At 39.8% G+C, this 26,349-nt stretch overlaps 10 protein-coding genes across 10 annotated transcripts; 9 read left to right on the top strand and 1 right to left on the bottom strand. All coding sequences in view use genetic code 12, as the record gives it.

Moving 5' to 3' along the window:
• Nucleotides 1-668: 668 nt before the first annotated feature.
• Nucleotides 669-2,825, top strand: PLB5 (Plb5p; the record flags this gene model as incomplete). The annotated part of the gene is made up of 1 exon (XM_067692372.1): nt 669-2,825. The coding sequence occupies one exon, from the start codon at nt 669-671 to the stop codon at nt 2,823-2,825; it is 2,157 nt and encodes a 718-aa protein (XP_067550367.1).
• A 151-nt stretch (nt 2,826-2,976) lies between these two features.
• DIP2 (snoRNA-binding rRNA-processing protein) lies at nt 2,977-5,880 on the top strand (the record flags this gene model as incomplete). Its single annotated transcript, XM_067692383.1, has 1 exon — nt 2,977-5,880. One exon carries the CDS (start codon nt 2,977-2,979, stop codon nt 5,878-5,880), a length of 2,904 nt encoding a protein of 967 aa, XP_067550368.1.
• A 348-nt stretch (nt 5,881-6,228) lies between these two features.
• Nucleotides 6,229-9,246, top strand: MED15 (Med15p; the record flags this gene model as incomplete). Its single annotated transcript, XM_067692394.1, has 1 exon — nt 6,229-9,246. The coding sequence occupies one exon, from the start codon at nt 6,229-6,231 to the stop codon at nt 9,244-9,246; it is 3,018 nt and encodes a 1,005-aa protein (XP_067550369.1).
• Nucleotides 9,247-9,371: 125 nt separating this feature from the next.
• Nucleotides 9,372-9,936, top strand: LTP1 (tyrosine protein phosphatase; the record flags this gene model as incomplete). Its single annotated transcript, XM_067692405.1, has 2 exons — nt 9,372-9,436; nt 9,495-9,936. The coding sequence occupies 2 exons, from the start codon at nt 9,372-9,374 to the stop codon at nt 9,934-9,936; spliced, it is 507 nt and encodes a 168-aa protein (XP_067550370.1).
• A 222-nt stretch (nt 9,937-10,158) lies between these two features.
• On the top strand, nt 10,159-12,063 carry NOT5 (CCR4-NOT core subunit; the record flags this gene model as incomplete). Its single annotated transcript, XM_067692416.1, has 1 exon — nt 10,159-12,063. The coding sequence occupies one exon, from the start codon at nt 10,159-10,161 to the stop codon at nt 12,061-12,063; it is 1,905 nt and encodes a 634-aa protein (XP_067550371.1).
• An 881-nt stretch (nt 12,064-12,944) lies between these two features.
• Nucleotides 12,945-14,648, top strand: OPY2 (Opy2p; the record flags this gene model as incomplete). The annotated part of the gene is made up of 1 exon (XM_067692427.1): nt 12,945-14,648. One exon carries the CDS (start codon nt 12,945-12,947, stop codon nt 14,646-14,648), a length of 1,704 nt encoding a protein of 567 aa, XP_067550372.1.
• A 985-nt stretch (nt 14,649-15,633) lies between these two features.
• TKL1 (transketolase) lies at nt 15,634-17,679 on the top strand (the record flags this gene model as incomplete). The annotated part of the gene is made up of 1 exon (XM_067692438.1): nt 15,634-17,679. One exon carries the CDS (start codon nt 15,634-15,636, stop codon nt 17,677-17,679), a length of 2,046 nt encoding a protein of 681 aa, XP_067550373.1.
• A 64-nt stretch (nt 17,680-17,743) lies between these two features.
• Nucleotides 17,744-18,796, bottom strand: ADH2 (alcohol dehydrogenase; the record flags this gene model as incomplete). The annotated part of the gene is made up of 1 exon (XM_067692449.1): nt 17,744-18,796. The coding sequence occupies one exon, from the start codon at nt 18,794-18,796 to the stop codon at nt 17,744-17,746; it is 1,053 nt and encodes a 350-aa protein (XP_067550374.1).
• Nucleotides 18,797-19,658: 862 nt separating this feature from the next.
• HEM14 (oxygen-dependent protoporphyrinogen oxidase) lies at nt 19,659-21,257 on the top strand (the record flags this gene model as incomplete). The annotated part of the gene is made up of 1 exon (XM_067692460.1): nt 19,659-21,257. The coding sequence occupies one exon, from the start codon at nt 19,659-19,661 to the stop codon at nt 21,255-21,257; it is 1,599 nt and encodes a 532-aa protein (XP_067550375.1).
• Nucleotides 21,258-22,311: 1,054 nt separating this feature from the next.
• Nucleotides 22,312-26,205, top strand: I9W82_000350 (oxysterol-binding protein related protein; the record flags this gene model as incomplete). Its single annotated transcript, XM_067692472.1, has 1 exon — nt 22,312-26,205. One exon carries the CDS (start codon nt 22,312-22,314, stop codon nt 26,203-26,205), a length of 3,894 nt encoding a protein of 1,297 aa, XP_067550376.1.
• Between the last annotated feature and the right edge of the window lie 144 nt (nt 26,206-26,349).

Below are 26,349 nucleotides of genomic sequence, written 5' to 3' on the forward strand. Positions count from 1 at the left end.
TCGTGCATTCAGAAAAAGCCGTGGCCAATCCCCTCCGCCACCACACTAGCCCCTCTCAACAAGCCAAGATGATTTTCAAGTAGCCCATGTGACAGATGGGGTTGCTTTGAAGGAGGTGGCTTTCCAATAGTTGTCTTTCACTGTATTTTCTTTGCAACTTGTTCGTTGATTGCACAAAGTATTCTTTTGGTATAGGTTTTGTGTGTTGATTTGGTTATATTTCTTATTATTGCTGTCTTGCCTAATTGGGGGATTCTCAACAAAAACTAAAAAATAAAAATAAAAATACAAAATGAAATCACAAAGGAATAATGAAAGGGTTTGTTTGTTAACCCCAACTAGCCGAGGAAATAATGACATTACAAGTCCTTTTTCCTTTGTACAATAAGGTTTACATTGTTGAGGGTCGACTTCCTGGGGAGCACAGCTTCTAACCACATTTCATCAAAAATTGCTTTTCATAAACTTTTATTTCTTTTATTTCACTGCATCTGAAATTTAGCCTCATCTGCATAGTAATAGATTTTACCCGCTTTATATCCGCTTTCAAGAGAAGTCCAAAAAAAGTTTCTATAAATACACATTAGAATCCACACTATCATTTACGCATCGAAGATCTTTAAGATACAGCATACAGCACACTCGATCGACGTTATAGGGCTTCTAAAATGAGAGTTTCCCTCATAATATGTGCATCAGCCGTGCTATTTACACAGACGCAAGCCATATGGCCCTTCGATTCAGGATCTTCAACCACTAATTCTGGTTCAACAACTGAGACAAGTACACCAACAGATGACGGTGAATCGTGGATTCAGTCGGTAGTGGGCAACTTTGCAGGCGGTGGTAGTGAAACTAGTAGCACCAATGCAGCTGCCTCATCTGGGGAGACGAACCCATATGCACCTTACAATACCACGTGCCCATCAGGATCTTTAACTCGAGAAGCAAACAACATTTCCGATTCAGAAAAGGATTATGTTCACCAAAGACAAGCATTAACTAATAAAAACTTGATCAATTTTTTGAAAAACAAGTCAAATTTAACAGACTTTGATCCAGAGTCATTTGTCAATGACAACGCCAAGGATCATAATATAACTATTGGGTTAGCATTTAGTGGTGGTGGGTACAGAGCTATGTTGTGTGGAGCTGGTCAATTACTAGCTACTGACGACAGGTATGAAGGTGCCAATGACCATGGTGTTGGTGGTTTGCTTCAATCAGCAACCTATATCTCGGGTCTTTCTGGAGGTAACTGGCTTGTTGGTAGTTTAGTTATGAACAATTGGCTATCGGTGGCAGAAATTGTCAACGGAAGCTCATCAATTTGGCCGCTTGAAGATTCAATATTGAATCCTAGTGGAATACGTATAGACAAGACAATTGCATACTACTATGGACTTCAAGAAGCGGTTGATGCAAAGGAAGCGGTAGGATTTGAAACTACAATTACTGATATCTGGGGTCGAGCTTTGTCATATCAATTCTTTCCCGATGAGGGTGGCGGAGAGAACGTCACATGGTCAAGTGTTCGAAATATGTCAAATTTTGAAGACCACACTATGCCTTTCTTTTTCCTGGTTAGTAATGCCAGGAAACCAGGTGATTTAATTATCAATGAAAATAGTACTGTTATTGAGATTTCCGCTTACGAATTAGGCCTGTGGGATCCTTCACTTAATGCTTTTACCGATGTGGAGTATTTGGGATCCTCAGTGGACTCGGGCAACCCAAATAACACCAACGTATGTGTGCGCAATTTCGATAATGCAGGATTTATAATGGGTACTTCCTCATCATTGTTTAACCAAGTTTTACTTCAATTGGGGAATTATGACATCAACAGTGTCATCAAAACAATTTTGACTGGATTGTTATCTCGTATAAGTGATGCAGAGTGGGACATAGCATCATACAAACCAAATCCATTCCTCGGTGACCAAAGTGGTGAATCTGTTGCCATGGTTAGAAATGAGACGTTGTTCTTGGTGGATGGAGGTGAAGATTTGCAAAATGTCCCATTTTATCCCTTGATTCAAAACACTCGTGATGTAGATGTGATTTTTGCATTTGACAACTCGGCGGACACCAATGAATCCTGGCCAAATGCAACATCAATCATCCTGACATACAAAAGACAATTTGCTGATCAAGGAAAGGGGACACCTTTCCCATTTGTACCTGATGTTGATAAGTTTCTCGAACAAGATTTGTCTTCCAAACCAGTTTTCTTTGGATGTAATGCGTCCGATTTAGATGCATTGATAAACTGGCATAACAATACTGAGATTAATGCAACTGACGTTCCATTGGTTGTTTACGTGTCGAATCATTATCAATCGTACTATTCCAATTTTTCCACATTCAAGTTGTCGTATGAAGATGCTGAAAAGTATGGTACTATCAGAAATGGATTTGAGGTTATGTCGAGGAATAATTTGACTGATGACAGCAACTGGTTGACATGTGTTGGATGTGCTATAATACGAAGACAACAGGAGAGATTTGGACAAGAACAAAGTGATGAATGTAAGAAATGTTTCCAAGAGTATTGCTGGAGTGGAGGAGTTAAAGATGCCGCTGCTGTAAGTAGTGCTAGTGGATTGAGTGAAATCACAGGTCTTAGAACATCTTCCGTTGAGTCCACGTCTTCTACAGAGACATCATCAGGTTCAGGTTCAACTACGTCATCAGGTAGTGAATCAACGTCTTCTGGAAGCACCACCTCATCAGAGAAAAAGAATGGTGGAGTAATTAGCGGAGGACAACCATCGTTTTTCTTCTTCTTAGGCAATTTACTATTAGCTATATTAGCTAATTGAGCCGATTCGTTGTATATTTAATAGATTTTTTAATTCATTGTACACTTTAGCAGCGATGTAGCTCATCACCGAGCAAAAATAAAAAAAAAAAAATATCAGAGATGCAAAATGAATTTTCCAGGTTAACCACCACCAGGAAACATCTACTACAATGGTAAAGTCCTACAATCGTTATGATGAAGAAAAATGCTTTGGTGTCATCACGTCACATTCAAATATTGTATGGCTTCCTCCGAGTGACTCCCAGTCGTCTACATCGGTTGGAAGAGCATTAACATCAGGTTTGGAAGAGATTCTCATCTGGGACATTAAAACAGGTGAATTGCTTCAACGATTGAATGATGGGCTTACGCCGGGTGCTTCAAATGCCAGTACAGTTACCGCACCTAGTCCAGTATCACATTTAGCATATCATAGAGATACCAACTTGATCGCAGCTGGTTACGCCGATGGAAAGATTAAGATTTGGGATGTCAGTTCTCAATCAGTTCTAATGACATTCGAAGGACATAAATCGAGCATATCTGTGTTGAAATTTGATATGAGTGGAACTAGACTTGTCAGTGGGTCAAATGACACAAGCATCATCATGTGGGATCTCGTTGGTGAGCAAGGGTTATTTAAATTAAAGAGCCACAAGGGTCCTATAACCGGATTGGAGTTCTTATCTGAATCAACAGAAGAGATTGATCTTGATAGGTTAGATGACTACTTGCTTACAAGCTCAAAAGATGGGTTGATCAAATTATGGGAGCTCAAAAGTCAACAATGTATTGAAACTCATTTGGCACATAGCAGTGAATGTTGGTCAATGGGTGTAAACCAAACCAAAAGTATGGCAGTCACAACGGGAAATAAAGACCAAGTTAAGGTTTGGGGCATTGATCTTAGTCATGAAGATGGAGAAAAGATTTTCGAAAGAGGTATGTTTGAAAAGACGAGTAAAGCAAGGGGAAATGAATTGCATTTTAAAACTTTTAAACATGAAGGTGTTCAAATAGAGTTGTTTTTGGTACAGAATGCAGACAGAACTCTTGAAATATTCCGTGTTAGATCGGAAGAGGAGATGAAGAAGGGAATCACAAAAAGAATGAAAAGGTTGAAAGATAAAGGAATGGATGATGATGAAATTTTGGAATCGATTCAGAGCTCAGAAATAAGTATGCTTATTACTCCTTTTACCACTATAAGATCGCAATCAAAGATTAGTTCTTGTTGTTGGACAAGTAGCCGAAAGAAGTTGCACATTTTATCATCATTGAGCAACAACAGCATCGAATATAGCAGCATTCCAACACCTGAAAACCTTAGGAAAGTCCAGCCTGGAGATATACACGCAGCAAAAGAACACACAATTGACAGATTGGGCCATAGATTTGACATTCGTGCTATGGATATCTCTCCCGAAGATGACAAATTACTAGCCACGGCTTCTAATGGGGAGTTAAAGATATGGAATACAAGATCTTACAATGTCATCCGTTCTTTCACATTAGAAAGCGGTTATGCACTTTGTTGCAAGTTTTTACCTGGAGGGTCCTTGGTTGTTGTTGGGTTCAAGAATGGTGACTTGGAATTGTACGATTTGGCCACATCATCGCTCGTTGACCGTGTCGAAAAAGCTCATCAAGTGGCAGATGCCACAGGCGATGACAATAGCGCAGCAATCTGGTCATTAGATCTTACATCCGATGGCAAAACCTTGGTGACTGGTGGAAATGACAAATGTGTTAAGTTTTGGAATTTTAAAGTTGAGCAAGACGTTGTGCCAGGCACTAATACAGTCATTTCGCAACTTAAGTTTGTTCATACACAAACTCTAGATTTGAATGAGGATGTCTTGTGTGTCAGAATTTCCCCCGATAACAAATATCTCGCTGTTTCGCTATTGAACAATAATGTTCAAGTGGTTTTCTTGGACTCATTGAAGTTGTTTTTGACCCTCTATGGCCACAAATTGCCTGTCTTGTCAATCGACATTTCATCCGATTCCAAACTTATAATCACATCGTCAGCAGATAAGAATATCAAAATCTGGGGATTGGATTTTGGTGATTGTCATAAATCAATTTTTGCTCATCAGGATTCGGTTATGAATGTGAAATTCATTGGTGAGACACATAATTTCTTCTCCAGTGGTAAAGATGGACTTATCAAGTACTGGGATGGTGACAAGTTCGAGTGTATTCAAAAGCTACCAGCTCATCAAAGTGAGGTGTGGTGTATGGCGATTAGCAAAAGTGGATTATTTATGTGCTCGACTTCTCATGACCACTCAATACGGTTGTGGTCTGCCACCACTGATCAAGTATTTTTAGAAGAGGAAAGAGAGAAAGAAATGGAGGAGTTGTATGAGAGCAAGTTATTAGACCAATTGGATCAGGATGAGCCAGTACGAAAAGAAGGTGATGAAGATGAGGAAGACGACGCCACTGGTGATGTTGAAAAAGTTGGTAAACAGACAATGGAGACTTTGAAAGCTGGTGAAAAATTGATGGAAGCATTAGATATTGGTATTGAAGACTTGGAAGCCACCAAAGCTTACGAATTGGAATTGAAATCGAACAAACACGCAATCAAACCAACTCCTGATGCAATTCTTCTTGCGTTTAGCATGACCGGCCCAGAATATGTTCTTGACACGTTAGTCAAGATCAAACCTTCACAACTCGACGACGCTTTAATTGTTTTACCGTTCTCATATTGCTTAAAATTGTTGCAAGTGATTGAAGTTTGGACCAACAAGGAAAATATTACCAAGAACATAACCAAGTTGTCATTAATTTGCAAAGTCTTGTTTGATATCGTTTCATCCAATTCCAAAGAATTGATTCATCAAAAAGATCCACATATAAAGAACCAGTTGATTTCTGTCAAGCAACAGTTGCGAGACAACTTGTCCAAAACCTGTAATAAATTGGGAGTCAATACCCAAGGATTAAGGTTCACAAAACAACAGTGGAGGTTGACACACTCGCAAGAGTTTATCGACGAGGAAGAACAAAAGGAATACGATGAAAAGAGGGCAATCAAGAGAGTTTATAAAACTATATAGATAATCAACGGGTGTACATTGGGGGTGTTTTAAAAATTGTTTGATTTTATTCAGGTAGCGTTTACGTCATTTTTGTGTCTCTTTTTCTTATTTGTTTTTTATTTTTATTTTTTTTTCTCTCTATGAATTCTTCTACAAACTTTACCTCACGACATCATTAGCTTTTCACTACGAATCCTATTTCGTATTCATCTAATACAATCCTTTTCTTTCAAGTCATCTAGGGTTAAAAGTAATCTTTCATAGAATATAGTGCTAGAGAAAGGGGAAGGTATTCTATTCCGGGCGAGTTAGTATTTGTTTCTTTTTACCTCCACGCCCAATTAGAGAAAGAGGAAAGGATATATCATGAATATCAACAATGGCGTTCCAAATGGAAACAACATGGCCGGTGTTGCTTCATGGCATGGCATGTATACGGGTGAGGAGAGACAAAAGGTTGTTCAGATTATAATGGATACATTATCGGACCTTCATGGAACAAACCCAAACTTTGATTTTCAAAGGTTGACAAAAATGGCTCAGGATTTTGAGAGAATAGTGTATGAAAAGTCTCCTTCACGAGATGATTACTTGAAGGCGATTAAACTGAAGGTGAGCCAGTTGAGATTACAGAAACAACAGGTGAGTGGGCAGGCGGTACCACCTAGCAACCAGGTCAATCAGCAACAGCGACCCCCACCTCAACAAATGACACGCAATGCATTGAATGCAAATCAGAATATGAACCAAATGAATTCACAGAACATGCAGTTTCTTCAACAACAAGCTCAAGCTCGTAGCCAATCACAAGCACAGATCCAAGCAAGACAGCAGCAACTTCGACAAATGGTCAATAATCAACAGAATCCAGGAATGCAAGCTTCGCGGGTGATGGGACCACAAGCGAATCAACCGCAACAACAAGCACCAACTGGCCAACCACAGCCAAACTTCCCACAGAGGACAGATGGAAATGGTAACCCACCCACTAGTACCGAGCAACAGGTTCCTCCACAACTACTTCAACTTATTAGGAGCTCGCCCATCCCTCCACCATTGCTTAGTAAAATCCCCAATTTACCAAAAGGCGTAACCACTTGGAACCAAATCTTTGATTGTATCAAAAGGAAAGTGATTTCGCAGGATATTCTCCCTTTGGTGAGAGATATTCACTCCACCCACATGCAATTGGTTATGCGCCAACAGCAACAGAAGATGAATGTTCGAAATGAAGCTAAACCTCCGAATGCACCTCCAATTGGCGATGACGTTTTAAAAGCAAATCAAGTGAATCGTCCTGCTGGGCAAGTCAACTTCAACAATCTCACTCCTCAACAGCGGCAACAATTGATGCAGAGACAGCGCGAGGCTCAGCAACGTCAAATGTCACAAGGTGGAAATCAGTCGGCCCAAGCGCCTAATCAAAACTTTACTCCTCAAGGTCTTGCACAACAACAACAAGGGGCGGGTGCAGTCCAACAGCAGTCACAAAACGTGGCACCACCTCAAAGAGCACCATTCCAGCAGCAACCGCAACCGCAACCGCAGTCACAGCAGCCACAGCAGCAGCCACCGCAACCCTTTGATCAAAAGCCTCCACCATTTCAAGTTACCCAACAGGATTATGCAAAGTACTCCAACGATGCCTTGACGTTGCTTAATCGTTTACAACAACAGAAGCAAATTTCCGGCCAACTTGATGCTAATATGAAGGAAACTTTTATTAGAAAATATATCCTTCATCAAAAGAATCAGCTTTGGAAACAACAAATTGCTGCACAGAATGGGCCAGCGGCTATGGGATTGCAAAATTCTCAACTTCAAGCACAACAATCTCAACCCCAAATTCCACAGACCGCTCCAGCCCCTATGCAACAGAACGGTGGTGTTAACCCCCAAGGTAAACAAGTTCCAAGGCAACAGCAGGCACTGCCCATGATTGGCACGTTAAATACCCCTGTTATGAAACCCAATATGAATGTCCAAAATAACCTTTCATCACCTTTGATGAATCAAAGAGGTCTAGTGATGAATGATCCTACTGTTCCTCCTTCCAGGCCCGCTCAAGCTAATGCAAATGCCAGTTTGAGCTCCTTACTTCCTCCTTTAACCGATGAGGCAAAGTTACGTCTTAGACAGTTGATTGAAGAAGTATCAAGAAACAATGTATTATTGAGAGATGTGACAACATTGCTTTCAGCTAAGGACAAGGGTGGGGTAAGAGATGCTATGAATCGTATACAAGAACAGTATGGAAATGTTGACTCGATAATCAGCTACTTTTACTTATTTACGAAAAATATTGAAGGAACTAAAAGACTCATTCAAATGAAGTATATGACCAAGAATATTTTGGAAAACTTGAAACGAGGAGTTTATTTAGCTGGGCCAGACCTTTTAGAAAAGTTGAGGAACCAGTATGCCAAATATTTTGATTATGTGAAGGAGCAAATCAACCAGCGTAGACAACAGTTGGCAGCATCTGGTGCACCTCCACCTCAACAACAGCAACAATTACAACCACCTGTGCCACAACTGCAGCAATCACAAGGAGGACAGCCCATGATGCCTGGAGGTCCATCCTCTGTGATGGATCAAATGTTTGGCAACCCTAATATTCAAGGTTCGCCTCACATATTTGCAGCTACAATGAACCTGGCTCTGCCACAGCTTCAGCAAGGTCTTCCACCTCAAATGCCACCCCAGCAACAGTTTGCTAATCAAGATATCCAAGGACTTGCAATAGGGAAACAGCCATCTCAGCAGCAGATGCAAATGAACCAACCTTGGAGCAATGTCCCCAATGCTGGAAATATGATGCAACAGCAACTGTCACCACAGCTTGCGCAACAGAATGTGCCGCAGCCACTTCCTCAACAGCGCAACGTGGTTCCGCAAACAAAACCGAAAAAGGCTCCACCAAAGAAGAAGCGTAACAGTTCTGTAGCAGCAGCTACACCGAACGCAATCGCTTCATCTATAAAAACTCCTCATAATGTGGGCACTCCACAGATCCAGAATTCTTTGCAATCTCCACAGATCAAAAACACTCCTGCCCCATCAGCACCAACTCCAAAGCCTAGTGCACCATCAAGTGTACCTCCTACAAATGCACCTTCTACTGGTCCTTCAAGTGGTGCTACACCAAACTCACATGCCACACCAGAGATTGATATTTTCTCAATGTCAAACGATCTGGTCAAGCGGAGAGAACTTTCATTAACCGATCCTCGACAATTCTTTATCGAGTCAATGAGGAAGGTACTTGAGTTGGATGGACAGAGCAAAGACAAACACGTTTCTTCTGCAGCTACACTTTGTGCTGTTAGTACTAGCTTTAGACAGGTTCAAGAAATTGATGAAATATGCGAAAACGTTTTCTAGTTTCTTTAATATACGTTAAAATTGTGAATATAGAATTGAAGGTGGTGTGTGTAGTGACAGAAATGAGGGGGAAAAGAAAAATTCTTCTGTAAACAACAACAACGACAGGTCTAGTAACTCAAAACATGGCACCATTGTTCACCCCAGAAGCAAAGCAGATTTCAGTAGCATTTGTATGTTTAGGTAATATGTATGGTGAAGAGAGTCATTTATTTGTCATTAGCTAGTACTAACGTTCCATCCTCTAGTTGCCGTTCGCCAATGGCGGAAGCTATATTCAAGCAAAGAGTTAAAGAGTTAGGATATGCGCCATACTTTAAAGAAATTGATTCATTTGGCACATCCGGCTGGCATATAGGAGAGCTGCCAGACTCAAGATCAGCCAAAACTTGCAGAAAGCACGGTGTTCCTGTTCAACATCATGCGCAGCAAATCAGCTCCAAAGATTACAGTAGATTCGATTACATTATTGGAATGGACGAGAGTAACTTGTCCGACTTGATGTATATGAAACCAAGAGGAAGCAAGACTGTCGTTGACTTGTTTGGAAGATGGAGAACTAACATGGAATTTGATAAGATTGTTGGCGATCCATACTATGGAGGAATTGACGGATTTGAGTGCAACTTTAATCAAATTAGTCATTTCACAGATGAATTTTTGAAGCAAGAAATAGGTACTTTAGATTAGATAGAGTTACTTAATAAAAGTTATAGAGTTATTCCTATTGAAGGCATGATGTTTGAGTCGTGCGTAGAAGGCAGATTGGTTGCGAAGAATTTTTTTTTTTTTTTTTTTTTTTTTTTTTTTTTTTTTTTTTTTTTTAATGAAATCTCTCTCTCTCTCGGTTTGAATTCAAAAACAAGTGGACCTCACACAGATTACAACCTCAATACACCCATCGATTCCAACATGAGTGCTAGAAAACTACAGCAGGAGTTTGACAAGGTCAATAAGAAGATTGCAGAAGGTCTCGCGGCTTTTGATGACACTAAGGAGAAGATGCAAAGTTGTGAAGTTCCTTCACAAAGGGACAAGTTGGAGAACGACTTGAAGAAAGAGTTGAAGAAGTTGCAACGGTCGCGAGATCAGTTGAAGATATGGTTGGGTGATAGTAGTATAAAGCTAGACAAGTCCTTGCTTCAAGAGAATCGTACAAAGATTGAGCATTCCATGGATATATTCAAGGAGTTGGAAAAGTCATCCAAAATAAAGCAATTTTCAAATGAAGGGTTGGAACTACAACGAGAAGCCAAAAAGCTGTCTCGATTTGGAGATGTAGAGAAGCTTCAAGAGGCATGCGATTATATTTCAGGGGTAATTGAACTGTTGAACAACCAGAATGAGGAATTGGACCAGGAGTTGGATTCTCTTGGAGCCCAACTGAAAAAGAAAGGTGGTTATTCAGTACAAAGCTCGATAGAGGATATCAAGTATAAAATAGATCGAAATAATACTCATATCGAAAAGTTGGAGGAAGTATTAGAAAACTTAGAGGGTGATCGATTGGATCCAGCAAAGATTGATGACATCAAGGATGATTTAGATTACTATGTGGAGATGAATCAAGATGAGGATTATGTTGAGTATGACGAGTTTTATGATCAATTAGAGGTCGCTGATGATGAAGATGAGGAATTGGAAGTGGAGGGAAGTTTAGCTCAGATGGCTGCAGAATCATTCGAAGAGGAGGAGAGAAAGAGGCTAGAGCTTCAACAATTGGGTCAACAACAATCTGAAGCCACTAGGGCTAGCCAATCGTCGGCATCTTCATCAGTGGCACCACACCTGCAAGCGAAATCGGGCTCTGTATCGTCTTCATCGGATGCTCATTTACATGGGCACGCTCCTTCTAGCACCAAAGCTGAAGCAAATGGAACTACGAGTACAACACCGGTAAAGAAGGTCAAACAGATGAATGTTGTACCAGCTCCTCCTCCTCCAATCACTAGTGCAAACTCGTACTCAAGTGCGATTAAAGCTGCTCAATCAGCTAGCACGACTGATTCAAACTCAGCACCGGTGCCTAATCTTGCGTCAAGCTCAAACAACACACCTAAAGCCAACAATAATGTTCCTCTTGCCACCGCACTTGGCTCTTCTGCATCAGGAACACCTAGCAAAGCCCCACCACCAGGATTTGGCCAGCCACTTGCTTCTGTTAGGTCACTGTCTGCGTCTCCACTAACAAGCGAATCAATTGTAAATGATGTTGATCAGAAAGCTACACAGCAATTGAAAAAGAAGTTGTCAAACCCTTCACAAACATCATTGGTTTCCAATTACGATTCTGGGTTAGGTGATTCCTTCAACTTGTTGATGAATATTGCCAACAGTCGGTTAAATGATCCATTACCTATACAATCAATCGGTAACTTACTAGAGACGTCGTTGTTAAACTGTCCTGATTCATTTGATGCGGAGAAGCCTCGTCAATACGTCCCATTGAATGTGCATCCTTCACTGATTGATTATCCACAAGAGCCAATGTTTGAATTGAATTCTGCTCACTACATGCAAAAATTTGACGATGATACGTTATTCTTTTGTTTCTACTATAGTGAGGGTATCGATAATTTTGCCAAATACAATGCGGCAAATGAATTGACAAGCCGAGGTTGGGTATTCAATACTGAAATTGGTCAATGGTTTTCCAAGAAGGAAACCAAACCATCTGGGTCAAAGAGATTACTGATGTTGCTCCAGAAAGAGGATTCTGTAGAACCTCAAGGTGAATCCAACGGTGATGCTCAATTTAAGAAATACTTTGATGAGAAGACATGGCTTGTTAGAAACGTGAATCAGAAGAAGGTGTAGAAAAAAACTTGGTAATACATATATATTGTCTAGTCGCTGTAATCTTGCTTGCTTTCAAAGTACTTAAATAGCTTGTGTATTATATCTATATATCTTTTAAATGTTTAAATGCGAAAGGGGGGGATGTCGCACTAGAGAATGCTTTAATAAAGAAGAGTACAAAGTCGGCGTTTGAGAGTTTTCTAGCTTATATCAGGTCTTTGCTGATGGCATTATTTAAGTTTAAGTCTGTAATTGAATGAGTTGGACCTACTCAAGTGACTGCTATTGTTTTTCGTGTTGATGAACCACTAATCTAAGACATATTCCAGATCTAGATTTACTGTGCCTTGTTTCGCTAAAACAATGGAAAAGAAGAAAAAGAAAAAGAAAAAAAAAAAGTGTTTGATAGCACAAAAACGCCGAACCTGATTTGTGAGATACAGAATAAGATAGATGTACACCACAATGCTAAGCTGAGGACCTAGTGTTTTTGACCCCTAGCACGCAAGATCCTACTAGTGGACTACTCTGGGCATGGATCAATCAGCTTTAATCTGATTATTCTTTGGGTTTAGTGCACACCCGCCTTTCTTTTTTTGTTTTTAGATTCACGTCTGAATTTAGTTTCCTGTCGTGTAAGTTTTTTTTTTAATTTTTTTTTAAATTTTTTTCTTTTCTCTTAATGCATAAAAACAGTACGATAATCCTTTAACTTAGTGCTTCTTTTTTTTTTTTTTACTTTTAAACCCATCATTTGTTCATATATATATATTACTACTTCTTCTTTCTACAAAGCCTCAGACCCACCCTCGCTAATCATTACATTGTCCCTACTTTAAAACTATCATAACTATACGAGTTTCCTTCACTTTGAAGTCAACTGATTAATAATCAAGATAATGACGGTGACAAGATCGTATATATTCGATCACGTGGATATAGTACAGAGAGATAGTGACGGATGTGTCACCAATTGTCCTGCATTGGGTAAATGTGAATGTTCCAACTCAAACGAGGAATGCGTCCAAGTTGCCCAGACATGTCTGAAGTGTGCTTATAACCAGTGCCAAGCAATAACAGTTGCGCCTAAAACAAACACAGGAGCAATAGTTGGTGGTGTTATTGGTGGTGTTGTCCTTATTGCATTGCTTGCTGGGTTGTACTATTATTTCCGAGTTTATAAAAAGAAGCCTCCTGTTGTATTAGATGATGATGAATACGACTACAGCTATCAAGATGATGATACGGATGGGTTTGTGTCAGACAAGGGAGGAGGTTATGCCATGCTGAGCTTGACAAGTCAAGGAGCAAATAATTCCCAGTCCAACCTTCTGGACCAACTAAGTCCTACTGAATCACACTTTTCAGGAGCTGCCAAACTTGAAAGCAACTTGAACCATAGTGGAGCTTCTCCAATACATGGCCAGTTTGGCAACAAGGATGCTACAACTGGAGGCCAAACTGGTGCTCACCTGGGACACAATGGTGCTGTTGCTGGTTCAGCTGCGCCTATTCGCCCCCCTGCGCGTAGAGTCCTTTCTGGTGAAGCAAGAGCAAAAGCAAAGAGAAGAATATCTTCGTATGAGTCATTTACTCGTCCAAATGCACTCAAGCTGAAGACAAAACAACAACAACAATTGGCAGCTCAACAGAGGCGAGCAAGGCAACAAAAGATCATTAAGCAAGCCAATCTACAGCAAAGACAACAACAGCAACTCGCAGAAGGTGGAGCCAATCAAATCTACCTGAACCATTCACACAGAAGTTCAGTTGCAACGTCGATATCGAATGCATCGAATATATTACCTATCGCTTATATTCCTGGTGTCACAGTCAGACCTACAAGAAACAACACAGGCTCATTATATTCTTATGATTCAGAATCATTGTTTTCCGATTTGAATACGATTGAAAATGCCAGTATCGTGGGTGAAAATGTTGTTGGAATTCATGGGCTGGCAGCAGGTATGTCATCACCTTCTGGAGGTACGGGCAATGATGGTGGTGGTGGTGCTACGAATCCATCTTCAGCTACTATGACTGCAATCAAAGCACAACCTAAGTTAGTCAATGTGGATAAGATTGAGGAAGAAGATGAAGATGAAGATGAGGATGATGATGAGGGAGAAGGAGAAGGAGATGGAGAAGCAAGAGAAGATATGACTGAGGAAGATGCTCGTGCGTTTGCAATCATTCCACATCATGGTTTCGGTACCTTGGCTTCTCGAGATACCGATGATAGTGATGTTGATTCCGATATTGGACAAATTACCAGAGCCACATCAACGAAAAGGGTTAATAATAAGAATTTGAGTCGTTCAGACGTTGATGGTACAACAATGAGAAATTCCAACCATACATCAAGTAGCCTATCTCACACTCGGGAGATTTTAATGGATAGTGGATCTTCACTGAATGTGTCCCATTTCCCTGTTGAGGTGGTACAATACAACGATATCGACTCAAATAGAGATGCTGCTTCCACAGTGGGATCATTTTTATTTGATATCGGTTTTGATGAGAATTCCGCTTCATCGCCATCGAACGCTGGCTATGACGAGTCGGGACGCAATGCTAGTCCATTTGATGATCATAATGTATAGACAATTGAGGTAAATGTATATGATGATACGCCAGTACTCTTTTGACTTACAGGTTCGTAAGCAAGACTTAGAGAATTGCAAAAACTTTTTTTTTTTCAAATCCGGTGGTGCGGAAATGATACTAAACAACATAACGGAAATTGGTTGTAAAAAAAGGAAGGAAAAATGCCCAACAGCAAAAAGAAACCACAAAAGAGTAGGATTTAGTGATTGCCAATGACAAATCTCACGTGGAGAGATCAAACACAATGGCATAGAGACGTTTTGATTTCATTGGGGGGGGGGATATAGATTTGGGGATTGAATTTAGGTTTGTGTTTCCTATTGTGTGGTCCTAGCGAAAACTTCCCTCAGATCGGTACGGATCAGTCCGGAGATCAACAACTTTGTTGACTGGCCGGTTCTTGTTTTCGAGTAGTCCATATAGAACATCATAGAAAATGATCAGTGTCTAATCTGTCACCGTCAAATCATAAAGTTGCTCTGTATTAAAGTTTTAAATGCAAAATTATGTAATAAAGAGAGAGAGAGAGACAGATCAAAAGTTATTTTATTTGCGAAGAAATGAAGGCAAAAAAAAGAAAAAGCAATTAACCACAGAACAACATCAGAGACCAATTGTAGTCCTAATAACAGTACTTTTGTGGTAAAACTACCATGTCAACTCTTTTTATTCTAGTTAAAGTCGGGATTATCATACAGTAGTTGTTTTGAGACTGTTGCTCTCTGATTTGAGTGTCGGAGAGATTTAGTATTGAAATCCTAACTGTTCTAGATTACACAAATGTTTTACTAATGGATGTTATATACAGGATATTAAAACAATATTTGCATTGACACACGCCCCCAATTTCTTTTTAAATTGCCAACATATTTCATAACCCATAAATTATTTTCTCCTTTTCCCCTTTCTTCTTCTTCTTCTTCTTCTTCTTCTTCTTTACTTTTTAAAGTATTCAATTGTAATAGAACCACTCCAATCGTCATGTCTGCAATTGATAAATTATCCGTCAGTACTATCAGAGGTTTGTCTATTGATGCCGTCAATGCTGCCCAATCTGGTCACCCGGGTGCTCCATTGGGTTTGGCTCCAGCTGCTCACGCTTTGTTCAGAAAGATGAAATTCAACCCACAAGATACCAAATGGATCAACAGAGATAGATTTGTTTTGTCCAATGGTCATGCTTGTGCTTTGTTGTACTCATTGTTGGTATTGTACAATTACGACTTGAGTGTTGATGACTTGAAGCAATTTAGACAATTGAACTCAAAGACCCCTGGTCACCCAGAAAGATTAGACACCCCAGGTGTTGAAGTTACTTCTGGTCCATTGGGTCAAGGTATTTCCAATGCTGTTGGTATTGCTATTGCCCAGAAGCAATTTGCTGCTACTTACAACAAGCCAGATTTGGCAATCTCTGATGCCAAGATTTACGTGTTTGTTGGTGATGGTTGTTTGATGGAAGGTATTTCTTCTGAAACCTCTTCTTTGGCCGGTCACTTGCAATTGGACAACTTGATTGCCTTTTGGGATGACAATAGAGTCTCTATTGATGGTGACACTGCTTGTGCATTCACTGAAAATGTCCCAGAAAGATACAAGGCTTACGGATGGACTGTTTTGGAAGTCCATGATGCCAACACCAACATTGAAGCCATTTCTGATGCTATTGATGAAGCTAAGAAGATTAAGGGATCACCAGTTTTGATTAGATTGGTTACCACTATTGGTTACGGTTCTCAAATTGCTGGTACTGGAAAAGTCCACGGTGCTCCATTGCAAGCTGACGATATCAAACAATTGAAGAAGACTTGGGGTTTCGACCCTGAGAAGGAGTTTTACATTCCAGACGAAGTTGCCAAGTACTTTTCTGACAAGGTTGAAGAAAACAAGAAGGAACAACAAGCTTGGGAAAAATTGTTCAATGAATACAAGTCCAAGTATCCAAAGGAAGGTGCTGAGGTACAAAGAAGATTGGATGGTAAATTACCAGATGGCTGGAAGAAGGCCTTGCCAACCTATACAGCCAAAGACAAGGCTGCTGCTACTAGAAAGTTGTCAGAAAATGTTCTTGATGCATTGTACCCAATTATTCCAGAGTTAATTGGTGGTTCTGCTGATTTGACTGGTTCTAACTTGACCAGAGCTGCAAACTCTGTTGATTTCCAACCACCATCAACCGACTTGGGTAACTACTCAGGTAGATACCTCAGATATGGTGTTAGAGAACACGGTATGGCTGCCATTATGAATGGTATTGATGCTTTTGGTGCCAACTACAGAAATTATGGTGGTACTTTCTTGAACTTTGTTTCTTATGCTGCTGGTGCCGTCAGATTGTCTGCTTTGTCACACCATGGTGTATTTTTCGTTGCCACTCATGACTCCATTGGATTGGGTGAAGATGGTCCAACCCATCAACCTATTGAAACCTTGGCTCACTTGAGAGCTATTCCAAACATGTCAGTTTGGAGACCAGCTGATGGTAATGAAGTTTCTGCTGCTTACATTTCTGCCATTGAAGGTGTTCACCACCCAACTGTTATCGCTTTGACTAGACAAGGTGTCCCTCACTTGGAACATTCTAGTATAGAAAAGGCCTTGAAAGGTGCCTACACTGTCTGGCCACAAGAAAAACCAGACATCATCATCACTTCATCTGGTTCAGAAGTTTCCATCTCCATTGATGCTGCCAAAGAATTGGAAAAGAAGGGAGTTAAAGCTGCTGTTGTTTCAGTCACTGATTTCTTGACTTTTGACAAGCAACCAATTGAATACAGATTGGAAGTATTGCCAGACAATGTGCCAATCTTGTCTGTTGAAGTTTTGTCATCATTCGGATGGTCTAAATACTCACATGAACAATTTGGTTTGAATAGATTTGGTGCTTCAGGTAAGGCTGGAGATTTATACAAGTTTTTTGAATTCACTCCAGAAGGAGTTGCCAAGAGAGCTGAACAAACTATCAAATTCTACGAAGGAAAGAAGATTTACTCTCCATTGCACACTGCTTTTGAAGAGTTGCCATAGAGAGTTGCAGTACTTTTATAGCTCTTTGATTTAGGATGATAAAATATAGATGTTATTATTACATTTACTTGTAAGTATCGAGAACATATCTACCCAAGATCTTCCCCTCTTCCATCTCTTTAAACACCCGTTCCAATTCTTTTAATCCAACTACTTTAATTCGACATTTAACCAAACCTCTATGGAAGAAATCGACGGCTTCAGTAGTATCCCACTTGGTTCCAACGTAGGAGCCTCGAACAGTAACTTGTTTGACAACTGTAGTTAAAATGTCAAGTGAAATTTTAGCATTTGCTGGCAATCCAATCAAAATGACAGTTCCATTTGAGCGAACATACTCAACACTCTTTTGGATAGCTGGTTCAGAAGATGAGACATTCAATGCAGCATGAGCTCCACCGCCAGTAATTGCCACAATTTCTTTTGCAATGTTCTCTGACTTGGTAAAATCAACATATGCATCAGCACCTAAACTCTTGACAAACTCCCCCTTTTCTTCACCTCCATCGATTCCCACTACTCTCAACCCCAATGCTTTAGCATACTGAATTGCCAACGAGCCCAACCCGCCCGCAGCACCGGAAATGGCCACCCATTGGCCCGGCTTAGCTTCCGACGACTTCAATCCTTTATAGACCGTGATTCCAGCACACAAAATTGGTCCCACTGATCGCAAATCGATATCCAGAGGTAATTTTGCCGCTTGGATAGCATCAGTAGCGCAGTATTGTTGAAATGTTCCATCTTTTGTAATTCCATTCAATTGTCTAATGGCGCAAATAGTTTCATTGGATTGTTGACAATGTTCACAGTTTAAACAAGTTGAATTAATCAATTTGACCCCGGCTAAATCACCAATTTTCCAGCCTTGGACATTATCTCCCACAGCAACAACAACTCCCGCACCTTCGTGACCACCAACTAAGGGGAGTTTATAAGGAACTGGCCATTCTCCTTTCCATGCAGTTAAATCGGAATGACAAACACCAGTGTATTTGATATTGACGAGGATCTCATTTGGTTGAATTTGAGGGACTGGGATATCTTTGTAGATTAATGGTCCGCCATTAGTTTCAAATACGACAGCTTTTTGAGTTTTGGGGATTTCAGTTGACATGGGGGGGACAAGGAGACAGTGGGAAGCTTTGAATGTGGGTGGGTATTACTTTTCTTTTTGATGATGTGTATCAATTCACTTCTTGATGAAATGTGTCAAACTCTATCATATTTATATATACATTCTGAACTTTGGTGGGAAATTGAGTGTGGGGCTGGGGGGAACGTGTTATTATTCCATCTGAAAATTCTTGGACTCATGGAGAAGGGTTATATCCGTGTTGTCTTCATAGGAAGAAAATGAGGGGAAAGCCAGAGAAGGGAAGCTGCAGCTAGCTACCTAATTTCAATTATATAGCTTCATTGTGATCAGGCAAGCTCCTCAACTGGTTAGTCAATGCACTTTGAATTGTGGGGAAGATATGATAAATGCGAGTGCGGCATCAAAGGTTAAGTCCGAACGGATATAAGGATTCATAAATAGTATAATAGATTACATCATCATCTGTCAAGATAATCAGTACTTGAGGTCTGTCAGATTCCTTGTTGTTATTCACTTATACATGAATCGCAATGTAGATTTATATAGAATGTTTAGTTTAGGGAGATTTAGCCACAGCTCGATTCTCGCGGGCACTGAGCTTCGCAAAGATCTATGGCAATAAACTGAACTGTCTCGTTTGAGATTTGACCAAGCTCAACCAATAAAGTAATCGAGCAACAGTTAATACGCTGTGTATACAATTGTCTCGTTCATTAAATTAATTTCGCCCTTCACGGGTCTATACGACTCAATCGCGTGATTATTATTTCTTCGCCTCTTATTTGTTGACTGAAAAATAAAAAGTTTGTTGCAAATTCATCGTAAAGCTATAGGTCTGATCCCAAGCAATTCCACTAATAAAGCCCACTAACCTATATTAATGTCTTTGCAAGCACTACCCCAGAAGTCTAAAGTTGCTGTGTTGGGAGCAGGTATCCTGGGCCTTACATTTACATATTTCTTGAGTAAATTACGGCCAGATTTAAGCTTTCATATTTTTGAAAAGTCCAATCGACCAGGTGGATGGATTTATCTGCCACATCTACATGTAACGAAAACCAATGAGTCTATTTTATTAGAAAAGGGGCCACGAACTCTACGTGGAGTCAAGAATGGGAGTTTGTTTATGATTGATATATTACGAAATTTGAACTTCCAAGATCAGGTTGAAGTTATTCACCAATCAAGTAATGCTAATCGGAAGTACATAACTGATGCTGAAGGTGAGATTGTGCAAGTTCCCAATTCATTCGCTACGGCTATCAATTTTTTCAAACGTGTTCATTGCGTTGATGGTAATTTGATACGAGGGTTGTTTAAGGAGCCATTTGTGAAACCATTGGATCTGGATGAGACTGTGGAGCAGTTTTTTAAAAGACGATTTGGGAGCACTGTGTTGACTGACAATGTTGCCAGTGCTATCATGCATGGAATATACGCGGGTGATATTGGCAAGTTGAGCATAAAAAGTGTGATGCCATTTTTAAAAGATATTGAAGCCGAATCGGGTTCGGTATTGAAGCATATTTTAAAGTCAAGTATGAGGAAGAAGAATCAAATCACCTCAGAGGTATCTACAGAGTTGAATCTATATGAACAGTTGATTTCACCACATGCCAATTTACTTGCATTACAAAGCAATCTCAAGCCTTTTCCCATGATAAAACTCAAAGATGGTATGGAAACTTTTCCCAAACATTTAGCTGAGTACTTGGTTGCCAACACGAATACGAAAATTCACTACAATACTCCAGTTGAACAATGTGATCCGAAAGTTGGTCAAGTCAATGGACAATCATTTGATCTTGTTAGAAGTACAATAAACACTCACGCGTTGGCAAAATCTATCCCGCTTAGTAACCCGCTTGTACCAATGTTAAAGTCTGTGGAATATGCTAGTATCTTTTTGACCAATGTGTATTCCAAGAGTCCAATTTTACTCCCAAAGGATAAACCAGGATTTGGATTTTTGAGACCACGTTATCAGAACATTGATAATAACACACAAGCATTACTTGGAACAATATATGATTCTGACATTGAAAATAATGTACAAAGCTTATTTACTGAGTGGAGGGCTAATCCAGGTGAGTACAACAAGGTAACTATGATGATGGGCGGTCATTACTATAACCACTGGAATATTCCTTCCAACAAGTTGAATATAAAGATTGTAAAAGATGTGTTGCAGGAGAAATTGAATGTGGATTTGTCAAAATACAATATTAGAGTGATTGAGGAAGGTCAGGAGTTGGAAGTTGATTCTATTGGCTCTGATGATATTATGATTAGTTATAATTTGCACAAGGAATGTATTCCACAGTATAATTTGGGTTATCAAGAATTGAAAGCTACAGTACTTGATATTTTGGAAAAGAACCACTATAAACTTTCATTTGGTGGGACTGTTTTTGCCGAAGGTCTTGGAGTACCTGATTGCGTTAGTAATTCATTTACCGATGCTATTAAGCTAATGTAGAGTAAGAATTATGTACATATATAGATATAGATTAATTTTGCATTTTCTGCAGACTATACATATTCCAAGTGTGTAGAAATGAAGGTAAAATGCCTTTTGGTCATATCTCGATCAGCTTTACATCGATTTTAAACCGAAGGTTATTTTAAACCCGGAAATAAGCTTATCTCCATTAAAAGAAAACTAGTGTGGCGAATTTTCGCTGAGTGTACAAAACAAGAAAGCGATGACAATTTTAATTCTCTATCAAGTATAGTTTTATTCTTCACAGGAAAAGGAGAAACTAAAGAGAAAAAGTTGGCGGAGTAAACCATTTACAATTTTGGTTGAATCTCCGTGGACAAAGAATAAGAGACTGTGAAATTGGTTTTGTGTAATACGTAAATTTGCTGTGCTATGACGACATCACTTTTTTTTCAGTTTGCTACGGATTTCATATTTCCAAACAAGCAAACACTAACTATGCACTGTACGCAGTATTTAACCCACTTAAACCGCAAAGGAGTTAGTTACTTTGAACTTACTAAAAGAATACCAGCCATATCAGTCATTAAAGTAATCAAGTTACTTTTCACTTAGATATAATAACAGGAAAAGCAAAAAATAAAAAAAAATCACATTTTTATTAAAATCTTTTGATTTTTGTAGTTCTAGTTGTTGTTGTTGTTGTTGTTGTTGTTGTTGTTGTTGTTGTTGTGTGTCAAAAATCTCAACCTTCTTTTTTTTTTTTCTTCTTAAAGAGACAGCAATTTCCAGAAAAAAATATAAAGTCTTAACAAAAAAAAAAAATAGTATCAAATCACACAACTACTTTTATTACATATAAAACACATTCCCAAAGACACTTCAAATTGTTTCTTTATTCCTCAATTACCAAATATCACTTACTTTTTTATACACTACCAAGGAAAAGCACAGCTCATTGCAAGAGGAAAAAAACAGAACCTACTAGAGAGATATATCCCCCTTATTTTTGCAACACATCAAAACACCAAAATTACACCCCATTGAGTCAAAAAAAACCAATACTTTGACATATTTTTACTAAGCAAATATGACTGAATCATCGCCTGTGAGTGCATCTTTGCTTCGATTGAAGCTTTTGGATGCCTTGAGAAGTGGTGAGACTACCAAAATAGACGCAATTATTGGAGAAATAAACTCTTGCAAAACAACAATTCAGAATCAAGACTTGAGCAGATTGAAACTGACTATTTTGCATTATGCTGTACAAGTTGCAACCTTACAATCAATACAATTCTTGGTGGACAATGCACAAAAGTATAATTTAGATATCAATTCTCAAGATCCCCAAGGAAATACACCTTTACATTTGGCAGCGATCGCTTCAAGACAAGATGTTGTCAAGTATCTCTTGTCCTTGCCAGATATCAATGATACGATTGTCAATTTAGATAAGAAGCAGCCTGTAGAGCTTTGCAAAAATTTAAATTTGGCTCAATTAATGCAATTTGAAAGAGCAAAATTTGTTGAAAAATCAGCCACCCAATTGAGGCAATTTTTCAGTAATCGTGATTTCGATAATTTGGAAAAATTGTTAGTTTTAAACCCAAGAGCTTCAGAGTTGTTGGATATAAATGGAGCAGATCCAGAATCTGGCAACACAGTCTTGCACGAATTTATCAAGAAGGATGATATGCCAATGTGTGATTGGATATTGAAGCACGGCGGTGATCCTTTTAAAAGAGACAAACACGGCAAGTTACCTATCGACTTGGTTAACCCCAAGGATGAACCATTGAAAAAGTTGATTAAAGCAGCTACTCGCGATCAAACAATAATGGATCCTGTTGCTGCAACGAATTCAGCTATCAAGACAGGAAATGCGCCTGTATACAAGGGTTATTTACGTAAATGGACCAATTTCGCAGGTGGTTACAAATTAAGGTATTTTGTGTTGGACCAGAATGGAATTTTATCATACTATACAAATCAAGATGACACGATCAATTCTTGCCGTGGTTCATTAAATTTAGGATATGCCACGTTGCATCTTGATTCCTCTGAAAAGATGAAGTTTGAAATCTATGGAAAGAATGGTTTAAGATGGCACTTGAAAGCTAATCATCCAATTGAAACCAATAGATGGGTGTGGACTTTACAGAATGCTATAACCATTGCCAAAGATAACATTAAAAAGAGACATGTTCCTAGGGCAAGCACTTCAGCTAGTGACGCTGTTTCAACCGATGAATTGGATGACTCTTCAATTGCTGATGACTCTGAACACCTGGAAAAGAAGAGACATAGGCTTAGAATCCCTGGAAGAAGCAAGCACAAGCGTAATACTAGTCAAGTCTCCAAAGGATCAGTTGATGACGCTGCTTTTGATAAATCGGGTGCTGGCTTTAACACCTCGCGCGTCAGTACCGACTCTGCTTTGGGCTCGCTTTCTGGAAATGCCCACAACCACGTTTCCAGAGCAAGTGTGGATGATCAATATAGTACTCAAGAAATGGACCACGAAAACTTTGACTATGATGCAGACGGAACTGAACCGGATGAGGAAGATAGTGACGTTGAGAATGAGGCTGAGGTTAATCAATTGAATGATGAAATCGCAGCATCGAGGAGAGCTTTACAAGTTGAGTTATCCTCTTTATTGGAATTGTTTGGTCAAATTATGAACAGCGATACTTTCCATCCAGATTCCAGACAAGCGGAGGTATGCGTAGTGGGCAACAACACTATCAAAGCAATCAACGAGTTGCTTGGGAAATACAATTACAATATCGAAGCCAGAGATTCGAAGTTGAGAAGACAATTGGACAGGCAGTTGGAGGTTAACCAGTTGTGGGAAAAGTCTATTAGACAATTGGAGCAGGAAATTCAAGCTAGAGAAGAAAAGTTGGCTGTGTTCCAAGGTCAAAGAAAGCAGTTGAAAAAGTACTTATCTGGTAGGGCGACGACGACGACTGGAGACACTGCCGGTACCGCATCACCAGCTGCAACAAATAACGCCAATGATGGCGATGCCGCTGGCGTAGCCAGTGGTGAAATTTTGAGCAAGAATCCAGATGATGCACAAGTTGGTCAAATTGACTCTAAATTGGATGAAGTGAAGCAAAATCCTCAAGCTCAGCAAGAGGTTTTCGGTCCTGTACCACCTGACTTAGACAATGAGGTGATTGATGAGTTATTGGGTGATGACTCTGATGATGAGTTTTTCGATGCTGATGAATTTGAGGAGGGTGACGTTACTCAAGGTGAGGGTGAATTGCGTGGTCAACCACCACAAGAAATAAATGATGCTCATCGCGGCCAAGCGGATCAAGAATTTGCTGAACAACCAATTGAAGGACAACCATCAAGGGAGACCGAAGCTGGTCCACAACAGGATGAAACTCCAACCAAGTCACATGAAGCGGCCAGCGCAGCAGGAGTAGCTGGAGCTGCCGGGGTTGCCGGAGCTGCTGGAGCTGCCGGAGCTGCATCCGCGGATCAACGTCCACCTAAGGAGAAAGACATTGGGCCTAATGATGTACCCGAAGAAACCAAGCTGATTGCACCAACAGAAGAAACCAAGGTTGAGGAGGAGCCTTCTCGTGGTGTACCTGAGAAATCTGAAAAGGGACTTCCAGGAGATGAAGAACTCAACGAAGTCCAAAGAGCAGTCAATCGTGAATTACAAGAAGAAGGCTCGTACTTGGGTTATGAAAACCCACCAAGAACAAAGTTAGCATTGGATGAAGATAACAGACCTAAGGTTGGATTATGGGGTATTCTTAAATCCATGATTGGTAAAGATATGACGAGAATGACCTTGCCTGTTTCTTTCAATGAGCCAACATCGTTGCTTCAAAGATTGGCTGAGGATATCGAATACAATGATTTGTTGAACGTTGCTGCAGGCTATGATGATTCGACATTGAGGTTGGTTTACGTTGCAACTTTTGCTGCCACTGAGTATTCATCAACCATTGATAGAATTGCCAAGCCATTCAATCCTCTTTTGGGAGAAACTTTTGAGTATTCTAGACCTGATCAGAATTACAGATTATTTGTTGAGCAAGTTAGTCATCATCCTCCAATTAGTGCCTGTCATGCCACGTCCCCCAAATGGGACTACTATGGAGAGAATGCAGTTGATTCGAAATTCTATGGCCGTTCATTTGATTTCAAACATTTAGGTAAAATGTTTTGTGTAGTGAGACCAAACAATGGAGTCAAGGATAAGAACGGGAAGATTGTTGCCGAAGAATTGTACAGTTGGAAAAAGGTCAATACTGCAGTTGTTGGTATCATGATTGGTAATCCAACAGTTGACAATTACGGTAAAATGATTGTTGAGAATCACACTACTGGTGATAAGATTATTGTTGACATGAAGCAACGTGGTTGGAGAGCCTCTTCAGCTTATCAGTTATCTGGACAAGCATTGGATAGAAATGGCACTCCACAATGGGCATTGGGTGGACATTGGAACTCAAAGATTTTTGCTAAAAAGATCAACAAGGATCAAATCGATTCACTGGGTAATACGAGAAAAATGTCAATCTTGGAAGATCCAGGCAAAGCCGGAGCTGGAACTACATCAACTGACCCATACTCAGGTTCCAAGTTTCTTGTTTGGCAAGTTGCACCACGACCAAAAGTACCATTCAACTTGACTGCATTTGCTTTAACTTTGAATGGAATTGATAATAAGTTGAGACCATGGTTGGCTCCAACTGACACTAGATTACGTCCCGATCAAAGAGATATGGAGGATGGTAAATATGATCGTGCCGCTGATGAGAAACATCGTGTTGAAGTTAAGCAAAGACAAGCAAGAAAGTATCGTGAAGACAATAAGATTACTTATGTGCCTAATTGGTTTATCAAAAAGAAGCACCCCGTTACTGGTGATCTGTATTGGGAGTATAATGGAAAGTATTGGCCTGCTCGTAAAGAACACAAGTTGGAAGGTACTGGTGATATTTTCTAGAGAAGAGAAGAGAAGGGAAGATGAGAAGATGGGGGTTTCGATATAATTAGATTATATAGTAGACATGTTATATTAGCATACCTTTTTTTTTTGGTTCATGATTGGTAAGCTGTAAGACTGGGCAATAATAAGTGTGCATTAAGT

The sequence above is a fragment of the Candida metapsilosis genome, assembly GCF_017655625.1.
Source record: "Candida metapsilosis strain BP57 chromosome Unknown scaffold1, whole genome shotgun sequence".
In the NCBI taxonomy this organism is placed as follows: domain Eukaryota; kingdom Fungi; phylum Ascomycota; class Pichiomycetes; order Serinales; family Debaryomycetaceae; genus Lodderomyces; species Lodderomyces metapsilosis.